General features: G+C 41.5%; 1 protein-coding gene across 9 annotated transcripts in view; it reads right to left on the bottom strand.

Moving 5' to 3' along the window:
• Positions 1-23028, bottom strand: part of TRAPPC11 (trafficking protein particle complex subunit 11) — a 204981-nt gene that overhangs the window by 65774 nt on the left and 116179 nt on the right. For all 9 annotated transcript variants that reach the window (XM_085881171.1, XM_085881169.1, XM_085881174.1 and 6 more), the window contains exons 15-19: positions 14547-14692; positions 13396-13457; positions 9538-9670; positions 7391-7521; positions 5372-5527 (exon numbers count right to left, since the gene is read on the bottom strand). In XM_085881171.1, the coding sequence (XP_085737297.1) occupies positions 5372-5527; positions 7391-7521; positions 9538-9670; positions 13396-13457; positions 14547-14692 (628 nt within the window). The remainder of the gene's footprint in view (positions 1-5371; positions 5528-7390; positions 7522-9537; positions 9671-13395; positions 13458-14546; positions 14693-23028) is intronic.

Raw genomic sequence — 23028 nt, 5'->3', positions numbered from 1 at the left:
TCTGGGTGAAGAAGAGGCCACCATAATGGCCATAACTATGTACCAATCAATAAAGCCTCCATCTCCTAAATTGCGACTCAATGTCATCTGTCTTATTACAGTGAATAAGGGTGGTCTGTGTATAAAGCTGCTGCAGTAGCGCTAAACTTCTGCATTTTTCAATGATATTTAAAAATTATTACTTTATTACAATTGAAGTACATGAGGGCTTTGCCATTCGTTGGTTTCCCCTTTGTGGATTTGCTCAATCACGGTGAATTTATTGAGGCAAGGTTTGTGGTCAATGCAGTTGAATAATAATCGCGGGGTGGCAAATTATTTTTCACATTTATTCACCTAATTAACATCGTCCGTCAACACAATAATCCCCTCACACCCTCCAACATCATCTCCATCATCTACTTGTCTTTAACGTCGACATCAACATCGCATTATTGGATCAAGTTTATCATCATAATTATTATTATTAAAGGTAAGTTTAAGTTTATCATTATTACAAGTTTACATCATTATTATTCAAGGTAAATTTAACTTGATAACTCAAGAAAATAAACTATATTTTATGTTCTTAAAACAGGAAAATAATCCTTTATTTTATGTTCTTAATAACTCTTATTCATGAAAATAAATAGCACAAAAACAATGCACAAACATGTTAAGGGTAGAGCTTGGCCAAATTTTAAAGTTGAAGTCCCTAACCCTATTTTCCCCATTATCCATTAAGTTTGTGCACCGCAGATTTGCAGTTCAATGGGATTTTCAAGAATAAACCCCATTGAGCTGGTTTGGGATGAACTGGACAGAATGGTGAAAGCAAAGCAACTGACAAGTGCAACACATTTGTGTGTGAGAACTTCTGCAAGTGTTGGGAAGAACTTTCCGAACAATATTTGATTTCCATTGTAGAAAGAATGCCACGAGTATGTTCGGCTGTTATATCTGCAAAAGGTGGCTACTTTGACGAGTCAAAAATTGATTAAATTTTGTTCAACAAAACAATTCCATGATTTCTTTTTTATCCGCAATTGTTTATTTGTTCTATGCTTTAATTTCAGAGTACATTGAAACATTAAACTGCTTAAATTTCAGTAAATACTGGAAAAATGGGGGTGTTCTAAAACTTTTGACCGGTAGAGTATATTTTAATGTTTTTTAACATTGACACTGATTTTAGCACATTCGTTTCTGATTTCATTATTTATATCTTCAATAGGATGTGGTCTTGTGGTATAAAGCACTGATTTCAGGTGTCGCCAAAGAAGTGGTGTTAAGTGGTTTTACATCTCGACTACGTGGAGGTCAATTGTATCGGTATGCCTGGTGTTGGCTTTATGGTTGGGGTGGTGGACTTAGGATCCTAGGGTCTCGTGTTCAATTCCCGCCCACTGTTGAATTATTACCAGGTGGGGTTGACTCAGCCTGTCATCCTTCTGAGGTCGGCAAAATGAGTGCCAGCTTGTTGCTATCCTGTGTCGGAGTGGCGATTGTGCCCAATAGCCAAGGAGACTGCTTCGGCAGCACTGACACTCTGTAGAGAGTATGGTCCCAATGGATGGAATCCTATCAGCCCACGGCATCCTATCTACCCCAAAGGCATCATGTCAAATTTTTTTTTAAAAACAACAATTCAAAATAGAATCCAATGATTCCAGACTTTGGAAACACCCTGTACAATGACTTGGGATGCTGTGCATTTACCAGAACGTGACTGGCTTGTTTGCAGCTGTCCTTTCATGCGTATTCTATGGAATGCAAGGCTCAATTATTTATACTGATGTTTGCCTGACAACCAAATGGTTCCTGAACTTTCCTGTCACATCACAGAGATATAATGCAACGAAATAGTCATACATCTTACGATTTGTCACAGGGTACTCTTCCCTGTTGAGACAATGCATTTGATATTTTGATAGATAGATAGCCAGGGTCAGAACTGTCCGTAGTCTTCCACTTCATTAGGACATTCCCCACGGTTGACTCAGCAATGGATCGCATGGTCCAAATCATACGAACAGCAGTGCCACCTCACAAGGCTGATTTGCATTCTTCTGAAACCAAGGACTCATTGTTCTGGGAGACAGTGCTCTGAAACCGAGCAATGATGCTGTTCCCTGGTTTTTAACGACATTATAATGTGTGTGCAATTCCTACAATTCTAAAGGGGAATCTCATTAATTGTGGGAGGGTAGTGTATGTGCAAAGCACTTCCATGAGCATTAAACATCTTAAACACTGTGCTGTTACATCAAAACAGTCGACTGTGGAAGGAATCCAGAGCACCGGGAGTCCTCGCTTAATGCTCAGGATTGCGTGCTCCCAAAGTCGAGTGTTATGCGAAAAAGTGGAAATTGAAAACATTTTTCCCAATGGCATCATGTTAAAAACCGAAGAAGCACTCTTGGGCGGTAATTTTCAGTCATCCCAAGTGAACTAAAGTGAATACCGTACTAAAACAATAAGAACTCTATAAAAGAATCACACCGAACCTAAATATATGAATGAATAAGTTAAAATTGAAGACAATAACTAAATAAGTCAAAGGAGAACTGAGATAAATGGTTATTTTAATGAACGAGTGCACCCACTCTGTAGGGGATTGGCAGGCTCATGTTACTATCCTCTCTGGGGTATAGAGATTACAGGAGATCTAGGCTCAGGCCTCAAGAAGGTCTGGGGTGTGTTCAGTTCGCAAGTTTCTGGTAGAGCACTCACCAAGTACGTTAAGAATTCAAGCAAGCACTCCATTAAAACACTTGTAAAAAAAAAAGATAACCCCATAAATTTAATTCAACATCTGCACCAGTGAGACACCACCCAGGGGGAAAGCCCACAATAGAGCAGGCGAGAAAGGGAGAGAGGGGGGGGGGAAGAGAGAGGGTGGGGGTGGTGGGAGGGAACAAAATCCTGGATCAGAACATAGGATTATCGGTCAGGATACCATTGACCAGAGTTGCAGGGCCAGGCTTAATGGCAGAGCTGAGCTGTTCAGGGAGTTGAGGCGTAAAACTGTACGCGCGCTGAGGTTGGACAACGAGGCCAATGTGCGAGGAATTTGTGAGGGGGTAGAGCATCACCTGTGGTCAAGTGATTCTCGTCCTGCTTACAGAGGAATTCGCGCATTGCGTTCCTCCAAGCCCGTCCCACTGTGTACTGCAGTTAGAGCGGAGGGTGGTAGGCTCTTGACAGAGGAGTCCGAAGTGAAGGCCCGCTTACTTTGAGCAGCTGTACCAAGCTGATCCAGCAGCTCGTGAGTTGGATGTCAGGGGTGTTGGTATTCCTATTGCTGACACGCCAATCAACTGTGATCCACCTTCATTTGTGGAAACACAGGCTGCGGTGAATCCATTGAAATGGGATAAAGCTCCTGGGATCTGTGGCATCCATGCTGAACTTCTCAAGGCTGGTGGAAATGATGTACTCGTGTCGTTGCATGCAGTTCTGTGCTGTGCCTGAAATACAGGTATCAACCCAACTGACTGGAAGGGGGGCCTTGTTGTCCCTCTCTGGAAAGGGAAGGGTGATCGGCAGAACTACAACTACTACCGAGGAGTGACGCTATTCTCAGTGCCGGGAAAGGTCTTTGCTCAGATAATTCTTGATAGGGTTCACCACCATCTGCTTGAGCACCAGCGTCCAGAGCAGTCAGGCTTTACACCAAAGAGGTGAACAATTGACCGTATCCTTGCTCTTCGGGTAAACAGCAAATGCAGACGAGAGGTTTGGCAGGGGCTGCTTGCAGCCTATGTTGATCTCTGTAAAGCGTTTGATTCAGTGAATCGGGATGTCCTCTGGACGATTCTTCTTCTTCGTGGGGTGCCACCAAGACTGATCAATTATGATGTCTGAACTTAATTCTGGTACTGATAGTGCTGTGAGATGTGGTGATACCATCACTTATTTCCAGTTGATGCTGGAGTTTGTAAGGGGTGTGTGCTGGATCCCACACTTCTCAGCAATTGTATGTTCTGGATTCTGGGGAGGATGTCGGAGAGATCAAGCTGCGGTGCATCGTTTGGGAATGTCAAGATCTCGGACCTTGATTTCACAGATGATGCAGTCATCTTTGCAGAGATTGGATATCCTTTTGGGGGCCCTCAAGGTGCTGAACGAGGAGTCGGATCCACTGGGATTACAGGTTTCATGGGACAAAACTAAGATCCAGGCTTTCAGTGACATCTTGGATGCTGCTGTCTTGTCTGTACCTGTTTGTGGTGAGGATGTTGAGGTCACAGAGAGATTCACTTACCATGATAGTGATATTCATGTCTCTGCTGGCTGTGAGCCAGAGGTCAACAGACGTCTGGGTCACACTTGGGGAGTCCTGCATTCACTGGATCATGGGGTGTGGCACTAACAGTGCCTTTGCAGGAGGATGAAAGTTCGAGTCTTCAGGTCCTTTGTGCTTTCAGTCTTGCTCTATGGATGTGAGACTTGGACTCTGACCAGGAATATGAGTTGGCACCTTCATTCCTTTGGTACCTGGTCTCTTTGGAGAATCCTTGGCTATCGTTGGTCAGACTTTGTGTCCAACGAGTGGTTGCTGAGAGACTCAAATGAGATTTGTTACCTGCATAGTCCGTGAGCGTCAGCTGCGGCTATTTGGACATGTGGCTCATTTTCCTGACGCTGATCCTGCTCACCAGATTCTCTCAGCGAGGGAGCCTCGTGAGTGGAGCAGGCCAATGGGCCGACCACGTGCCTCATGGTTGCAGCAGATTGATCAGCATTTCAAGGAGATGGGGGATGGGCCAGGCGTTTGCCTGGGGGATGGCCAGACGGAAGCCCCTGAAGTACTGGCGGAAAGCAGACGCAACGACGCGCTGCTCCGGCACATGCTCCGATACCTGACCTGACCTGATCATGGAAGAAAAATCATTGAAAAACAAAACAAAGATAAGACATGACAACATAGCCCACAAAAACAGTCATTGTACCTTCTTGCCCATAACAGTATGCAACATAAGTATCAACACACGCCGATTCTGTTTTCTTGACCTGGAGCAACAAATTCAAGTTTTTCCATCTCAGCGATCACTCCACTCTTTTTCTTGGTAATTACCTTCGACCTCATCCAGCACAGATCCCCTCACATGTTCGAGAATTCTCGCCTTGTGATCGCGCAAACGTCCAATTTGTGAATGAGTTTCCCCTCTGTCAGACCCTTTTATATTGTAATTTAATTTCCAACTTACGCATCTTACATTTCCTCGATGCACGAGCATCACATGCTCCTATCAATGATGTATATAGAGCATGGGGGAATAAAATGTATTTCTAAAAAAGATTGAGGAGTTATTGTGGTCACTAATTTTTTTTGCTGGATACACATGAACATCTTGATTATGCAAATGGCGCTCTTGCCTGCTCGTACCTCAATCGCCTTTCCTGTGTCTGAAGTTTGAGCCACAAAGGAAAAATCATGCCGTTGCACTTTCCCCACAAGCAAGCACAATTCCCCCTCGGTAGGGGGCTCGGTGGAGCAAGGTGAATCGCAAGAGCCGGAAACCATGCAGTGGGCATTGTACGCCTGGGTGAGATGAAGAAAAATGCACAGCAAGACATTTTCAAAACCATACTCGACTCTCTTCTGTGTTTTTTTATTTTTTGTCTTCACACCAAAACCATCACAAAAGCACCAACTAAAGACATGCAAATGTTTTTTTTTTCCATGGTAGGGAAAAAAACAAAAAAAGCAATAAAAAAAGACATGAGAAGAGATTTGAAGAATACAACAAGAATAAAGATAGAAAACTGTAAAACACGGATGTTAAAAAAAAAAAAAATGTTAAAGAAAGAAAAAAAAAACGCCCGCCAAAAGTTAAGGACTGGAATATTAATTTCAAATTCGATCTAATAGCCATTTCACTGAACTTCTCATGACTTGTATGAAAAAGGGCGATTTGCAAATAAAAGTGACGGCCAATGATTCTGATAATGAAAGGTGGACATACAGTGGACAACGAAATAAAGGATGATCATGCGAAGGCATGAAGGGACAAGCTTAGGATGCAAACTCCGAAACGTGGGAACCATTTCCAATTACCCCTGCCATAACCTGCAGCCACCAACGATGAAAAATGTTATTAAATATACATCACATCAAATTTAAATAAATAAACAAAATCAACGCAGATGTGTGGTGTCATAAATCAGAGTACAACAGAAACTGGAGAATCGATGATTGCCGACGCATATACGAGGAGAGCGCAGGTCGACATGGAGATGTTTCAATTTCTGAGAAAATGACAAGAGCACAGGGAGGTCGATGAAACCATTTCTCAAGGTATTCTCCCGTTACATGTACACACTTGACCCATTGATATAATGAGCCCTCGATGACATCTGGATTGAAATCTTCAGGATGGCTCTGCAGCAATTTTAGGACACGTGCTTTGACATCTTCATCTTCATCATTCGTGAACTTAATGTCACCCAGATGTTCTTCGAGTGGTCCAAAGAAATGAAAATCACAAGGCGACAAAGGTCTCAACTGCGCGGGGAGTAATTTAGAACATCGCAAGCCACCTCTGATAGTGTGTTATTAGACAACTTAACCATACGAGGGCGAGCATCGTCATGCAGTGAAGTCACTGCCCGAGACAACATGTCTGTACACTGCTCATCTCACTTCAGTGTGCAACAAGTCGTTGGCAGTTGGCCAACCTTTGAACATTTCGGACGGTACGAACCAAAAACGTCTGCACCAAGCTTGGTCGCTTCCACTCTGGCATGAAATGATGGACCCAGGTCTCATACATAACACATCAGACAATCTTCTTTAACATATCATCTCACTCTCCCTGTGGTGGCATCACAGGAGGTCTGTTTCAATGTCGAGACGAGTTGCCTTTTGATCAAATGCGAGCTCTTTCGTTGCTCACCGTCGACTAACCTTATTGAATTTCAAGTGGGAATGAACGATTATTTCCACAATTCCAACAATGACATCGAATTCTTCTGCAATTTTGTGTATAGTTATCCAGCGATTCTACATAAACTATCTGTTCGACACATTTCATGTTTGCTGGAGTGGCAGAATGAGTTTGATGAGAGAATGTTTAAGCCATGCATAAAGAAATAGTGCAGACAGTCTCCCTGTGGATTTCAGCCGGCATGATGTGCTTCTTCACAAGTTCCACAGCACACGTGATTTATGTTGGCCACAGTATTGGCTTTACCTATAATCCTTTGACAAACAACGATTTCACTTTGTGTATAATTTGCTCAGGTTGGAAGACAAAAGACAAAATTTCAGCACCAAATGATAAAACATTTTTCACATGTTCTACAATATTAAAAAAGGTCCACGTCAACTTGAGCCGTCATTATGTGCATTTAAAGTACACATCCGAGCAAGAAAATCAATGAAATTCAGCATTCTTCGACCAACCTGGTTGTTAAAGGTGACGGAGAGGTGAGAATAACGCTGGGGGAAAGGGCAACTTGCTCTGAGCAAAAGTTGAAACTTGACAGGAGAATCCACAGAGAATGACTCCTGCAAAAATGCTGCCTTGCATTCAACTTGTGGCACAGGGAAGAGAAAAACACAGGAAAGAGCAAAACAAGAGAGCTGATCAAGTATCACACAACAGTGGATAAAGCAAAAATACTCGAAGAAACAGCGTTCAATTATCGTTTATTCTGTACGTTATTTATACACCTGTTTAAACAAATAATTTTGATGACGCAGAGAGCCATCCGTGCACAAATAATTTTTGCGCCAACCCAAAATTACTTATTACCGACACCACCGAAGGTGGATGGAGGTTATGTTTTCACCCTTGTCTGTCTGTCTTCAGAACATCTCAAAAAGTTGTGGACGGATTCGGACTAAATTTGGTGGTGAGCTTGGGGATGTGACGACGACGAAATGATTAGATTTTGATGAAGATCCGGATACGGATAGGAGAATTTTTAAAGTGATTTTTCACCATTGAAAGATGGGGCTGAACCGATATACAGCACAACATCTGAAATAAGTTTTGTACAGATTTGGACGAAAGTTGGTGGGCGGGTTGGGTATGTAACATGGAAGAATTGATTCGATTTTGGTGAAGATCTGGATCCTGATCCAAAAATTTTAAAAGTGATTTTTCACCATCGAATGATTGGGCTAAAACGATATGTAGCACGATATCTGAAAGAGTAGTGGACGGATTCGGACAAACTTGGTGGATGAGTAGGTTAGGTGACAACAACAAGCCGATTAAATTTTAGTTCATGTCCGAATCCAGATCCAGACTATCAATGGTATACAAAACGTAAACTAATCAGCCTGGCGCAGGTATGTACTCCACCGAGTGGCCGTTCTCCTTAATACAATGGCTTTTTTAAAAATGCATGATTTTGCATTTGAAAATTCTCATTTGTCATTAGATTTTCACGAAATGTATTTCAAATAAATTACACCCACAGCTGGGAATCCATCCATCCATCGGGACCATAATCTGTGCAGAGTGTTGGTGCTGCCTAAGCAGTCTCCTTGGCTATTGGGCACAATCCTGGACGGATCGCCACTCTGACACAGGATACCAGCAAGCTGGCACTCATTTTGCTGACCTTGGAAGGATGACAGGCACAGTCAACCCCACCTGGTATTAATTCAACAGCACAGCGGGATTTGAACTCAGGACCTTCGGATCCCAAGCCCGACACCCAAACTATTAAGCCAACACCAGGCATACAGCTGGGAATAATGTGCGCCAAACTATAGTGAATCAAAAAGGATTAATAATTGCCCGACTTTGCTGATGCAGTACGAATCCTTAATGGTTGGAGACAAGAGGGGGTGGGAGGAGTCACTCCACTCGTCCTCATTTATGATATCAATGATTGTTCTCCCATCTAAATTCATTGCCACTGAGATGAAAATTCTGCAGTGGATTTAATGAACGCTCTAATCTGCATTTTATAAAGCCTCCTGTGGGGAGAGGAGCAGCCACGTGGGCAGCGTTCAGTTAGTTGAGGGCTGCGAGGTGAAACTGGAGAAAAATCAATCGCCTTGCCACCAAAAAAAAGTTTATTGCAAGGCGTCCCAGGAAGGTGTGGGGGAAAAAAGTAAGAAAAATCTCTGTGAACACATTAGTTGATGTTCCTTCATGATCCTAATTTCTGCAGAAAGGATTCAAAAGAAAATGAACTACAAGCGGACTTGTGCTCTTCGCTTCTGAAGAACAATGGCTGACGCATCAAGTGAACCGATATCGTGAAGCTTCTTGGAGACGCCTTGAAACATCATCTTGTGAACAATTCGTTTCAGAAGGCGTAACAGATTTCCATCATGCCGCCTGCAAACTAATCTCATGACCTATGCATTGGTAACTTTTCTGTGACAACTGTGGCTGCTTTTTCATCATTTGGGTCTATAAATTGGAGGTAAATGACAGTTTGAATTTCGATTATAAATTTCACATGCATTTGGAGTAATTACTTTCGAAGAGTTTCAAAGCTGCAGAGAGAAATTTAAGGCTTTTCTATAAAGCCTGATGTATTGAAATCACAACTTCACTCTCATCAAGTCTTGAAAGGAGTACTTACCAAAAGGCACATAGTTCTGCATTTCCACAGTTATTACGTTGTTGCTCTTTACTGACCCCGGCTCTTTCCAGAGATTCTTTGCAACCTCAATTGCTGCTTCATCACAGGCTGGCTCAGGGTCTGGGCACGTGTTCTACAGGTAGGCAAATGGGTGACAAATAGACAAGCAAACACCTTTTGGACAATCAAAAAGGTCACTTTAGGCGAGCATGAAGCAAGTGTTCAGTATTATTAGCGACAATCGATTGTGACCATAAAAAAAAAAACATTAAATTATGACAACATATATTTCAATACCTCGAGAGTCATGGAAATAATTGAATGCTCATTGTCATCAGGATGTAATGAATGTACAGATTAGATATGCACAAACACAATTATCAAAATATATGATGTTTCTTTTGTCAGAGGGTCAATCTATTTACGTGATACTACTCCCTGCAATTTACTTATTCGACACATATTTCAATCCTGTTCTTATTTCAATCTCCCACCAACCACCTTTCTCATCTTTCCACACTACAACATACTCTTTTACTTTCCTCCTCAATCCTTTCCTAGTCTCAATTTGACATCACGTAATCCACACCACACCCACACACACACCTACCTCTAAACACTAATTGGGCATAATAAATAGATGTCTGCAAACAACAAATGAGTGAACACACTAAAAGACAGCATGAGAAGGTTAAAGCGATGCCTGTTTCCGGCCACAGATCAACAACTCCCTCGGCATAATCAGCCATGTCCCTATCACACCATCTGTAATTATGTACCATGTACTCATGATGCGATGTACCATGTGCTGGTGATGCTGCCAACTGCGGAGGCAGAAAATTGCAATTTGTTGATTGCACCAAGACACAATGACCTACCTTTCAAAAGATATTGAGTTTTCTTTTTTTTCATCTTCACAAATGAGTGCTAACATGGAACAGCTAACTTAATGTCCCACCAAAAAGATTGTATTTTATGATTATATACACCTTGCCTGTAAAAACGTTCATCATTATGATGTTGGATTGCATTCCACAAAGAATGAAACCTTACAGTTCAGTGGCATATTTACAATCACCGAGCTATCCTGAAAGTCCAAATTGAAATAAATACCATAATAACAAAATAACAATAATAATAATAATAACAACAACAACAACGACACTCTTCGATGTCAATCGATATGCCTACACCTACATTATCACATCATCATAATAATTGTACCAAGTTTAATTTAGATACATTCAGCTGCTCTCAAGTAGCACATTTTTACCAGACATGACCTCTGACCTCTTGATGCCAAAATCGAATCAGTTCATCTTTACATCATTATAATACTTGAATCAAGTTTGGTCAAAATACAATCACCGATTCACAAGTTCGTGTGGTAACAGAATTTTCACCTAACATGACCACTGACCTCTTGACTCCAAAATCTAATCCGTTCATCTTTGCATCATTATACATACTTGTACCATTATATAATGGTATAAATAATACATACTTGTACCATTATACATACATTATACATACTCTACACAGTTTTGAGAAAAAGGACATGGGGAAGGGTCCTTTAAAAAGTCGTGATTTGCCTTTCCAAGCACGATTGATATTAGCTTAGTTCGTGAACTTTAAATATCAGGCACGACGGCAACCATATGAAGCCGTCGAACAGAACAGTCCAGAGCTGAACCTTCTGCCAACTCTTCTCGGAGATTTTGGAACAAGCTCTGAGAAAAAGATGCACTAAACAAACACGTCATTTGGACTAAGTTAGCTCAGGCAATGCATCACGAGGTACCGTCATTTTGTCTGAATCTTGATATTCATCGCCCTGAGATCACAAGCGGCAAAATTTGACTGATCAAGACGGCATAAAATTTTACCCAAATACTGCTAAAGCTGAGGGTTTTTGGAAGTGCAAACAAGGCAATTTGTGTTCTCACGTGGTCAATCAAATAATTCAATTGAAATAAAATATATATTTTTAAAGGCTGCAAAAAAATAAAATCACTGAATGGGTTAGTGATTGTTTACCCAATTGTTTACCACCGTTGGTGCACCCTGTTTTACATGACCTTATTTAACACCTCATATTAGTTATCCATGCTTTTTGTTTGTGTCCTTTATGATGTTCTTAAAAACAGTAAGTTTCCTGTTTGGAATGATTTTAAATCTGTTTCACGACCAGACTGAAGCAATTGCTTAATGGCGAGTGCGCATGCTCGCTCAGGAAGAGGCATCGTAACATTTTCCAAACTCAGAGCCAAAGTTGTGTTCAATCTGCAGGTTTGTGTTCAGATTTGTCTTCCAGTGTTCAATATATATAATTCAATTGAAATTAAGTAGCTCCTCGATCATAAACTGACAGACAGAATGAACCGATTGCTGAACCCCGCGATGTGCTACGTGTGCCGCTTAATAATGAACACAATAGGCTGCCGTCAAGACAAATGGATACCTTAATTGCAGGGATTGTGCAATTTTAATTACTTTTTTTGTTAAAAAAAATTAAATAAAAATCTAAGGCCTGTGGTAGAGACTCCATATGCACGAAATCATGCAGTTCAACGACTGCAAACTGTATCGCCAGCTGAGAGTTTGTTCAACTTTACTCGAAACATTATATGTTTTGGGTCATCAGCATTTGTTTGTGGAACTTTTACTTCATGTTTCAAGAAACGAGTTTGAGAGGCAAGAAGATCCAAGTGTTCCATGAAGATTTAGTCGATGGAGAAAAATCTTGGAAGCTGTCACTCATCTGAAAGCTGGTGAGTTTATTCGGTGCAGACCACCCAGGGAATAATGGTTTTGCAAACAAGGCACCCGGTCTCCATCATCTTAGCAGATGTGAGTGGATAAAAGAGGTCCTGGTTTAGGTGCTTTAAGAAAGAAAATGTTCCCATTTCTGGTGCTATGAGACATGGTACCAAAATGCTGCCAATTAACAGCGGCTCTGCAGCTTCTTTTGTTCAAAACGAAGCAGGTCAACAGAGAATATGACCTGGTGGGGGAAAATAACAATTGGCCAAGCAGTGCACTTTTTGTGTCTGGAGCAAAGGTGAACGGATTGCATGATACAGCCTGATCAACTTAAGCTGTAATGACAGAGTGGGGTAGTGTTGTACTAAGAAGCAGAGACTTAAAAATCCACTCTTTGCCAGCTTGTCTGAAATTTTCCCAAGTCATGGGTGTTACTCTGAACGAGTATCCTGCAAAAGTGACTTTGGAAATTCAAATACAGCTCATGTAGGTTATGATCATTGCATTCTTCTTTGTATAACACAACAGGAGCTGGCTAAAACAAGTTCAACTGGAAGGGCACTCAGTAGAGTGCATACCTCCGCCACGTAATGCCTGATCCACGAGAACGTATCGGACCCAATACATTTTTGAAATATCATGCTATACAGTACTATATCGGTTTTTGGCCCTATCTCTCAAAGGTGAAGAATCGCTTTAAAAATTCTAGTAGTTGGATCCAGATTCGGATCTTCACTATAATCTAATCAGTTCGTCCTTGTCACACTCCGAACCTGCCCACCAAATTTCATCCTGATCCGTCCACAACTTTTTGAGATATCTTGCACACAGACAGACAAACAAACAGACACAGAGGGGTGAAAACATAACCTCCTTCACCTTCATTGGCGGAGGTAACAAGAAGGCTTCGGAATCACATTTGTAACACCATCAGTCGTGAAGAAAGATAACAAAGAAAATACTCATCATTTAGAGTTGTGCAAAAATGGTACGATCATGAAAGTCGATTGGAAACCAAGGTATGCTTTTTGTCTGTACGCATGCATGTGTGCAGGTGTTTCATAAATCATAACAAACTCAAATGCTTCATCTCACCATCAAAACTTTCATCAAGTTCTTCTGAATTACAGATTTTCTTTCGTCATCTAATGTAGATGCTGGGTAGAGGTGTAGTTAAGCGAAACAAGAAAACGGACAAAAAGAGATCCATCTTTAAAACCACTTAAAGGAAAAAGCAATAACTTCATTTGTAAATCAATTTCTCAAAGAAAGGTAATAATTGTATAAGAAGTTATGTTTCACAAAAAAAAAAAAAACCCCACAAAGAAAACAGCTGTATATTTGGTCTAATTTCCATGTCACATGGCTAATTGCAAATCGATGACTCGCGAAACCATTGCTTTCCCGAAAATCACATTTTCGATTTTCGACGTCTACAAAATAAATAAATTGCGAAGGTTTTGTGTGACAGCCTGTAAGTGTACTATTAAAAAAACCCCCAAAAAAACAGATAATTTGAAGCCTGTTCAAAGTTTCCAATAGGGCAAAACAAAATTAGTACAGCAAAGGAAAAAAACACCTTAAACTCGACAACAAATCACCTATTAAAAATAAAATTACAATGAAAGTTGCAAACTGCAATCATTAACCCAGAATTGCCAAAAACTTAAAAAGTTTGAGCTAAAACAGTTACCTTATTCCACACCTGCTTACAGAAGTCTGGTGACGTGTACTCATAGTATAGCAAATATCATTATTGAAGCATATAAAAGAAGAAGAAATCCAGTTTCTCATTCAACTGCGGGGAACTTCAAGTTTGGAACGAAAATTAATTAAATAGAATGGAAAAGTTTTCACAACCGCCTGCCAGATTGGGTAAACATAAAATGCAACTCTTTGACAGAGTGAGCTGGGAGTGCTTGACCCAGCCAGCTCAAAAATTGAACAAGGCTTAATAGTGACTAATTGTTTACTGCGAGACAAGCGAACGAATGGCCCAGCATTCTCTAATTGGTATAAACATTGGCAACATGCCCAGTACATTTCCTGGCCACAGATAATGGTGTTGTAGATCAAGGAATGGTTTGTGCAACGCCACAAAAAGCAATTTTATCTCATTTTTGCAGCTTTCTTTTTTGATTTCTCGCTATCCTTATGCTTTGTGTAAATGCTGTTGCCGAAGAGTGCTGAAAGCTGCCACTTGGAATAGTTTGCTTAAGTCAGAGTGCACAGAGATTCCAGGATACTTCGGCCCAGCAGCTCCATGGAAATCGTGATGTAATCCTGCACCTGAGCCATCAGGAAGGCACACTTGAGGGCAGTGGACAAAATGGATGTGAGTATCACCCACCAGCGCTCAACTCGATACTCGCACAACACATAATTGAAAAGCCTGCAGAAGATTTGGACAGAATGCACGTGAATATTTACTCACACACAGTACCTCATCATTTTACAATCAACATAATGTTAGGTCCAAGTGAGAGTTCATTCAATCAAATGGTGTTAGGCTGGTATGATAACAAGATATCAATCAATTAATTATGAATCTGAAATAAAATATGAAGATGTTTGAGTAAAAAAAAAACATAATAGTAAAATAAAATAAAATAAAAATCAGTCAAAGAAGCTGTTGACTTGCAGGGATGTTTATAAACTGCATTGCAATCATTAATCATAAACTTTACTCAAATTTCAAAAATAGGGGCAACACCCCAAGACGCTCACCTGGTAGCGGCTGGATAGTAAAACCAAAGAACCACTGGTGGGCATGGATAACCCACAAAATATTTAACAGAGAAGAAAGGAAATACCTCCGGATTTTTTTTGTTAATGCAGTGAACAAACCTTGCACATCACAGATGATGAAGGTTGTAGTCAAGTTTCATCAAAATTGTGTGTGTAGTATCTGTGAAGTTGCAAGTGTTTGTGGAAGAATGGACGGACGGACGATGCACCATCCCATAAGCTTCCCAGAACTACGTTCCAGGTGAGCTAAAAATTAAGAATTACTCAATCTGATCAATGAATCTTACACTTCAGTAGATTCCATGTTTTGTAATCAAAACAAACAAAAATAAAATACTTTCAAAGCAGTGCACTGAATGTAATGGAAACTAGAAGGACCAATCAGAGATTGCAGGACCTCACCAGCACTTACTTTGTGTGGAAAATAAATGGAAGGATGTACTAAATGAAAGGTCTAAATGGTCTCGTTGTAAAAATGTAAAGGTGTAAAGGTCTGAAAAGGGGCAACGGTGTGAAGGTCAGGTCGAAAGGAAGGAAGGTCTAAAGGTGTAAAAAGCATGTGAAGGTTGAAAGGTGTAAAGGTCTAGTGTATAAAAAGGCAGGTTGAAGGGGTCTAAAGGGTATAATTGAAGGTCTAAAGGGCCGGGATTGTCTAAAGGGGATTAAAACATCTAAAAAAGGTCTTGAGGTCAAAGGGGTCTAAATGGTATTAAAAAGTCTGAAAGGTGTGAAGGTCAAAAGGCCTAAAAGTGTTTAAAGAGTTGAAAGGAGGCTAAGGGGTCTTAAGGTTTTAAAGGGTCTAACTGGATCTTATGGTAATAAACGGTCTTAGGGGTCTCAAGAGGGTTAAAGGTATATAGGGGTCCAATGGATGTAAATGTCTAACAGCGTCTAAAATAACGAGTCTGAAATGGTCTTCAAAGGTTTCAGGGGTCTTAGCAGTCTGAAGGATCGAAAGGTTTAAAAAGTACATTCCAATAGTACGTAATTAATAGACGTAGTCACGGTGCAACTGACGTTTAAACGGTACATAATGAGGGGACATACAGTCACATGGGTTTGTGTCTGGATATGTACACACTTGCTCCATTATATATAGAGTATCATTATCAACATTATCATTGTTATTTTAATGATCATTTTCAATACTGTCGTTACGATTACCACTGCCGCCGAAGGTGGAAGGAGGTTATGTTTTCAACCCTGTCTCTCTGTTTGTGTGCAGGATATCTCAAAAAGTTGTGGACGGATTTGGATGAAATTTGGTGGACATGTTGGCTGTGTGACAAGGACGAACTCATTATATTTTGGTGAAGATTCAGATCAGGATCCAATTACGAGAATTTTTTAAGCGATTCTTCACCATTAAACGATTTATAAGCACGATTTCTCAAAAAGTTGTGGACGGATTCAGATAAAACTTGGTCGACACTTTGGGCGTGTGATAAGGAAGAAATGATTCAATTTTGGTGAAGATCCGAACCCGGATCTGTGTCCGATGATTTCTTAAGTGATTCTTCACCATTGAGAGATCGGGCTAAACCGATATAGTACAGGATTTCAAAAACGTATTGGGCCCGATACATTATTATCGTTAATCAGGCATTGCATGGAGGAGGTATGCGCTCTACCGAGTGTCCTTCTAGTTATTATTATTATTATTATTGTTATCATAATGTATCATCATGTACTAATATCATCATTATTTATCATTATGTACCATTGTCATTATAATCTATATATTAATACTGAAGGACCAATTTTGTGCTCCTCCTAGCGGTCGCGTCACGTTTTTCTCGGTACTGTGACCCGGACTGAAAGAAACTTCGTACCTGTAAGAGTGCGTCGCACATCGTGGCAATAGTCAACTTTCAACTCTGAAGCAGAATAAACACTTTTCGTTTTACATTCGTTTAAATGGCGACGTGTGACGTCACCGCTGAGAGGCGTCAGGACGTCATGATATCATCGGTCATTCACTGACGTCATTACGTCTGTCGTTGACAGACCGTTACCGCTGAGAGGTGTAATTCCACTCCTCGAAAATAGCGTCTGCAATGTAAAACCCTATTTTGCACATGCTGACTACTTCAGAATGTGAATTTGACACAAAATATGTAACAAGAAACATTGTATCTATATATTAATACTGAAGGATCAATTTTGTGATCCTCCTCGCGGTCGCGTCACGTTTTTCTCGGTACTGTGACCTAAGAAGTTTTGACACGGTGTTTGTACGTCAAAGTAGACACGTGCACAAATCAGGGGACTTCTTCACAAGGAGTAGTGTACACCAAAAATGTCGTGTACAAGGACGTTTTGTAGGCCTCATTAGGTAAGGCCATGGAGTACATCGACTGGGATCCGGCTCTTACAAGAGCCGCCACTGGTTGTCATATTGGGCTCATGGAACGGAATCCGTCGGTGACGGGGTTTCGGCGAGTTATTATTATTATCCCCTGTTGGATTTGGTCTCAAATTCCATGTGCAATGCATGCGTGCGTGCGTGCATGTGCATCCGCAACCATATCTCGGACATGTCTGGACCGATTTTATTCGGACTTGGCGCAAAGACAACACATGATGTTATACATAAGCACGTCATTTTTTTTTTTCGACATCAGATTCAAGATGGCCGACTGGTGGCATTTTAGTTGGAAAAAAAACCTGGTGTCGAACACGTCCTCAACCCTTTCTTGGACATGCATTTACCAACCTTGATAAAACATGGTAGACAGATAAGCAATAATGGATGACGTAAACATGCCACGTTTCTTCGAGATGAGATAGCCGACGGTGGCCATTTTAGTTATAAAAACAAACTGCGGTGTCAAACACATCCTCAACCATTTCTCGGACATGCAGTTACCGGTGTTGTTCAAACTTGGCACACATATAACGAATGTTGGCTTACATATGCATGTCTTATTTTATCAAGATCAGGTCCAAAATGGCCTACTGGTGGCCATTTTAGTTGTTAAAATAACCCCCCGATGTTGAACACGTCCTCAACCATTTCTCGGACAAGCATGAACCAATGTTCAAACTTGGCAAACATATAATGAATGATGGCTTTTATATGCATGTCAAACAAACAAACAGACCAAAATGTAATATTTACCCTCTCTTCTCGCGAGGGTAATAATCAGTCATTTCTGTCGAGGTAGGCAAATCTTTCTACTCGGACTCCCGAATGCCGACGAAATGCATATATTTACTTATTTCACAGCAAACCGGAGACGTCTGATGGCAAGACATATCTGAATCTTGAGTAATTACTATAAAGTTAACTGAAATGACATTTGCTGCTTCGTGGTGCATTTTTTTTTTTCTTCAAAAAAGCATTTGGAATGAATTTGTATTTTCAAACCATCAGAATTCATAATTCCCAATGTTCAAAGTTTGAGTTTAGTTTCCCATTAACAAGTGTAGAGACAACTGCACTTGGGTACAACTTCTGGTCTCTCAGAAAAAGGCAAACTCCACCAATGGGGTTTCTGAACTCAAGGTTTCGCGAAATGCAGGGAGAACACCATCTGAGGTTCCATGTCCACACAGGCTCAAATCATGAGAATTTCCTGACAGAGAAGGATTAAATCATGAGATTCTTGAACGAGGGTGAGTGAAATGGACGTCTCCCTTCCTCAGGCAAAATACATGATAATAGTACGTCACAAATAAACACAGAAATAATGTTACTTAACTCAACGGTTTGTTTTTGCAGGTTAATTTTCTTGCAAACACAGGGCATGTTGACTCACCGATGTCATTTCTCTGCAGTACTGTCGGACCCCGCTATTCGCGGGGGATACGTTCTTGAAAAATGCCACGAATGTCGGGGTCCACGAATGTCTGGGTCCACGAATGTCCGGGTCCACGAATGTCCGGGTCCACGAATGTCCGGGTCCACGAATGTCCGGGTCCACGAATGTCAGGGCATTATATATTTATTTTAAGATGGTCTAGGCTTGTGGAAAAGCGATTACACAGAACAAACCAGTGCACAATATAACAAAGGGAACAGCAGGAGAAAGGGGAAACACCAACAGCAGGGCGGAGGGAGAAACTAGATGGAGAAGGACAAACAAGGGATGCAGGTAACTCGGGCGTGTAAGGGAGAACGCAAAGGGTGGACAATATGGATAAATAAGCAAAATTGTTTGACCCGTTTGTGATTTTTGTCAAGGTCTGAGGAGAGGGGAGAGGCTGCTGTCTGTCTGTGAGTAGGATGAGAGATGTCACAGCAGAGAGTGGAGACATCATCAAAGAGATAGAGAGGATTTTCCAGAGTCGGTGAGATCATTGATGAAGATGAGGAATAATATGGGGCCGAGAACACTGCCTTGGGGTACTCCAGCCTTGACAGGCAGAGGAGATGAAAGGGTTCTGTTGAGAGCTACATAATGTCTATGAGAGTGGAGGAAGTCAGTAATCCAAGAGTAGAGAAGCCCTTGGATTCCATAGTATAGGCAGACAGTTTGGAGAGCAAGGCAGGATGCCAAACCATCATAAGCTCAAGATATGTCCAGAGACACAGCCCTGATCTCATGTTTGACATTGAAGGCCTGCATCCATTGTTGGGAGAGTCAAGCAGCATTTCCAAGGCAGAATGACCAGGTCTGAATACAAATTGATATGAGATGAGGCTGTTGGAGAAAAGGAATGATTTTCTGTTAACTGCGATGATGGATTCCATGACCTTGCTGATGGTTGTAAGTACAGTAAGGTTGGGCTGTATTGGGCTGAAGTTACGGGGATCCGTCTTTGTACCTTTTTTTATGTAATACTACGATGTTGGTCCATTTCCAATTTCCCAGGTGTATATCGGAGACCAATCCTGAAGTGTATAAAATTAAAAATAAATAAACAAATAATAATGATAATAAAAAAGGCGAATCCACGAAGTGCAAATGTAGAAGCAGGTCACACTTTAGCGAATCCACGAAGTGCAAATGTAGAAGCAGGTCACACTTTAGCGAATCCGCGAATAGATGGGTCCGCAAATAGCGAATCCTCGAATAGTGGACTCCAACAGTATTGACAAAACAGTTGGATTTTTTTTTTGTTTTGTTTTGTTAATAGATGCTGTGAAATAAAGAGATTCCTCCTGCAATTAAGGAGATAAAATGCGGGACTGTTGGAAGATCTTCCATATTTTCTGATGATTTGGCACCTCTGTTGTGCAGTGTAAAATCAGCACTGTGACATAGAATTTTTTTTTTTTTTAGCAATTAATTCAATTTCATTATGCAGATACGAGTTCTAAAGTTGGAATGAGCAAACTACAGAATGCAAGGGCACCTGCACAAAGCGGAATCAAATTTGATACCGATAAATTAAAGGACAAATAAGTAAGGGACAAACACAATGTGGAAATGCAGAAAAGATTTGTCATTTTAGAAGAAAGCAAGGGGATCGACGTTGAAGTAACTGATGAATCGAGTGGGATAATAAATGAAGTGCATCCTAAAACTGCTGGAAAAGTCCTTGGACACAAAGCGTGTAAAAAATAAAATATGCATCTCAACTCAAATTTGGAAACATAATAAGGAACACTGCCGGATTTAGGGCAGCTGCCCATAGCCTCCACAAAACTGTTTGGAAAAAGATAATGAGAGTATTAAAGGGACAATGCAACAGCTGCTGTAGCACCTGACTTAATGGGAAATGAAAGCGAAAGTAAACAGTAAAGAACAGAGAACAAACACCTCCTGCATAAGTTGATATTGATAAGTGTGTTAAGGATGCATTTCCTAATGTAGAAATAGCACTTGGTATGCATCTCGTGCTGCTGGTCACCAACTGATCATCAATGACTGCTAATAACAAGGCTCGTAGGGTGACTGGTCGTTCACTTCATCGACTCAAATTGACAGTACGGTAATACTGTCATGGAAACTGTAGTCGCTGTGGCTTTTGTCATATGTACACTGAAATACGCGTACTGCTCTCGTTTCAGTTGTCTGCCATGCTCTCGTTCTGTTGCATGTCAGTTCTGGATCTGCAGGCATATATTCTGAAATAGTCAATATACAATTGTTATATGATGCAAATTTGTGTCCGAAATGATAAAAAGTCGTTTTGTGCTGTGAAGTCCAAATTGTAGTCTGGAGGGGGGGAGGGTGCGAAATAACTATTGTGATGGGATCAAAGGATGACCAGTAAATCACTGCCCAGGGGCCTCCACAGTCATAAATGCAGTAATGCCAAAGGCCACAACAACTCAAAACCTTGTCCTGATGAGGAAGCAAAGAATTTAACACAAAACTCAAAACTTTCAAAATACAGGTCCAGAAGAAAGAGAAATTGTAGAAAAAGCATACAGATAAACACAAAGCAGTCAAGAGGTCTGCAAGGAAGGATAAGCAAAACTACATTGAGGAACTAGCGGAAGAGGCACAAACAGCATCTGGGAAAGGGAATATGGCAACGGTGTAGAAAATAACCACACAATTGATATCAGATCGAAGGATGGGAGAGAAACCAATGAAAAATAAACAACAGCAAATGCTCTTATCAGAGAAGGAACAGAGGGCAATGTGGTCAGGTCAGGTCAAGTCTGGGAGCATGCGCCGGAGCAGCACGCCGCTGCATCCGCTTTCTGCTGGTACACCAAGGGCATCCGTCTGGCCATTCCACAGGCAGATGCCTGGACCATCCCCATATCCTTGAGATGCTGATCAACCCGCTGCAACCACGAGGCACATGTTCGCCCATTGGCCTCCTCCACTCACAAGGCTCCCTCACAAAGAGAACCTGGTGAGCAGGTTCAGCATCAGGAAAACGAGCCACATGTCCATACAGCCGCAGCTGACGCTCACGGACTATAGAGGTAACAAATCTCATTCGAGTCTCTCTTAGCAACCGCTCGTTGGACACAAAGTCCGACAAGCGATATCCAAGGATTTTCCGAAGAGACCTGGTACCAAAGGAATTAAGTCTCCGTCTCAGATCCCTGGTCAGAGTCCAAGTTTCACATCCGTAGAGCAAGACTGGAAGTACCAAGTACCTGAAGACTCAGACTTTCGTCCTCCTGCACAGGTACTGACAGCATCACACCTCATGATCCAGTGAATCCATAACTCACAAGGCCGGACCCAGATGTCTATTGACCTCTGACTCACAGGCAGCAGAGACATGAATATCACTGCCAAAGTAAGTGAATCTCTGTGACCTCAATATCCTCACCAAAAACAGGCACAGACAGCACAGCAGCATCCAAGATGTCATTGAAAGCCTGATCTTCGTTTTGACCCAGAAAACCCGTAATCCCAGCAGCTCCGACTCCTCGTGTAACATCTCGAGGGACCCAAAAGGATATACAGTCTCCGCAAAGATGACTGCATAATATGCGAAATGAAGGTCAGAGATCTTGACATTCCCAAACGATGCATCGCAGCTTGATCTCTCAGACATCCTCTCCAGAACCCACTCCATACAAGCACTGAAAAGTGTGGGGCCAGTACACACCCTGACAAACTCCAGTAACAACTTTTTTTTTTTTTTGTATACCTTGGTCGAGGCTCGTATGAGAGCTAACACACAACTCACAGCAAGGAGGCATGAGACAAGAGGGGCGGGAGTGGAAGGGACAAAACAGTGGGGAACAGACACATTAGGTGAACTGTGGAAGGGAGAGGGATGGGGATGGGACGGGGAACATGGCGAAGAGAAGATGGACATTTCAGGGACTTTCAGGAAGGAAAGCAGGAGAAATGAAGGAAGTGGGCTTGGGTGGATTATCGGGGGTAGAAAAGATCGAGGATTTGGATGGGGGAAGATAAGAGGTGGTGGTGAACAGCTGTTTTGAAAGCCTGGAGGGAAGAATGGGAAAGAATAGAGTGAGGAAGTTTATTCCAAAGGCGGGAAAAAGAGGAATGAAAGAGTGAAGATGAGCAGTGATTCGTGATTTTGGTAGTTTTACCAGAAGAGGGTTGTTGGCGGACCTTGAGCGCCCTGTGGAAATGTGGTGTGGACAAA

The sequence above is a fragment of the Eptatretus burgeri genome, chromosome 5 (genome assembly GCF_056783735.1).
Source record: "Eptatretus burgeri isolate ZD-2024b chromosome 5, Ebu_testis_v1, whole genome shotgun sequence".
Taxonomy (NCBI): domain Eukaryota; kingdom Metazoa; phylum Chordata; class Myxini; order Myxiniformes; family Myxinidae; genus Eptatretus; species Eptatretus burgeri.
This window is presented reverse-complemented; position numbering and strand designations above follow the sequence as displayed.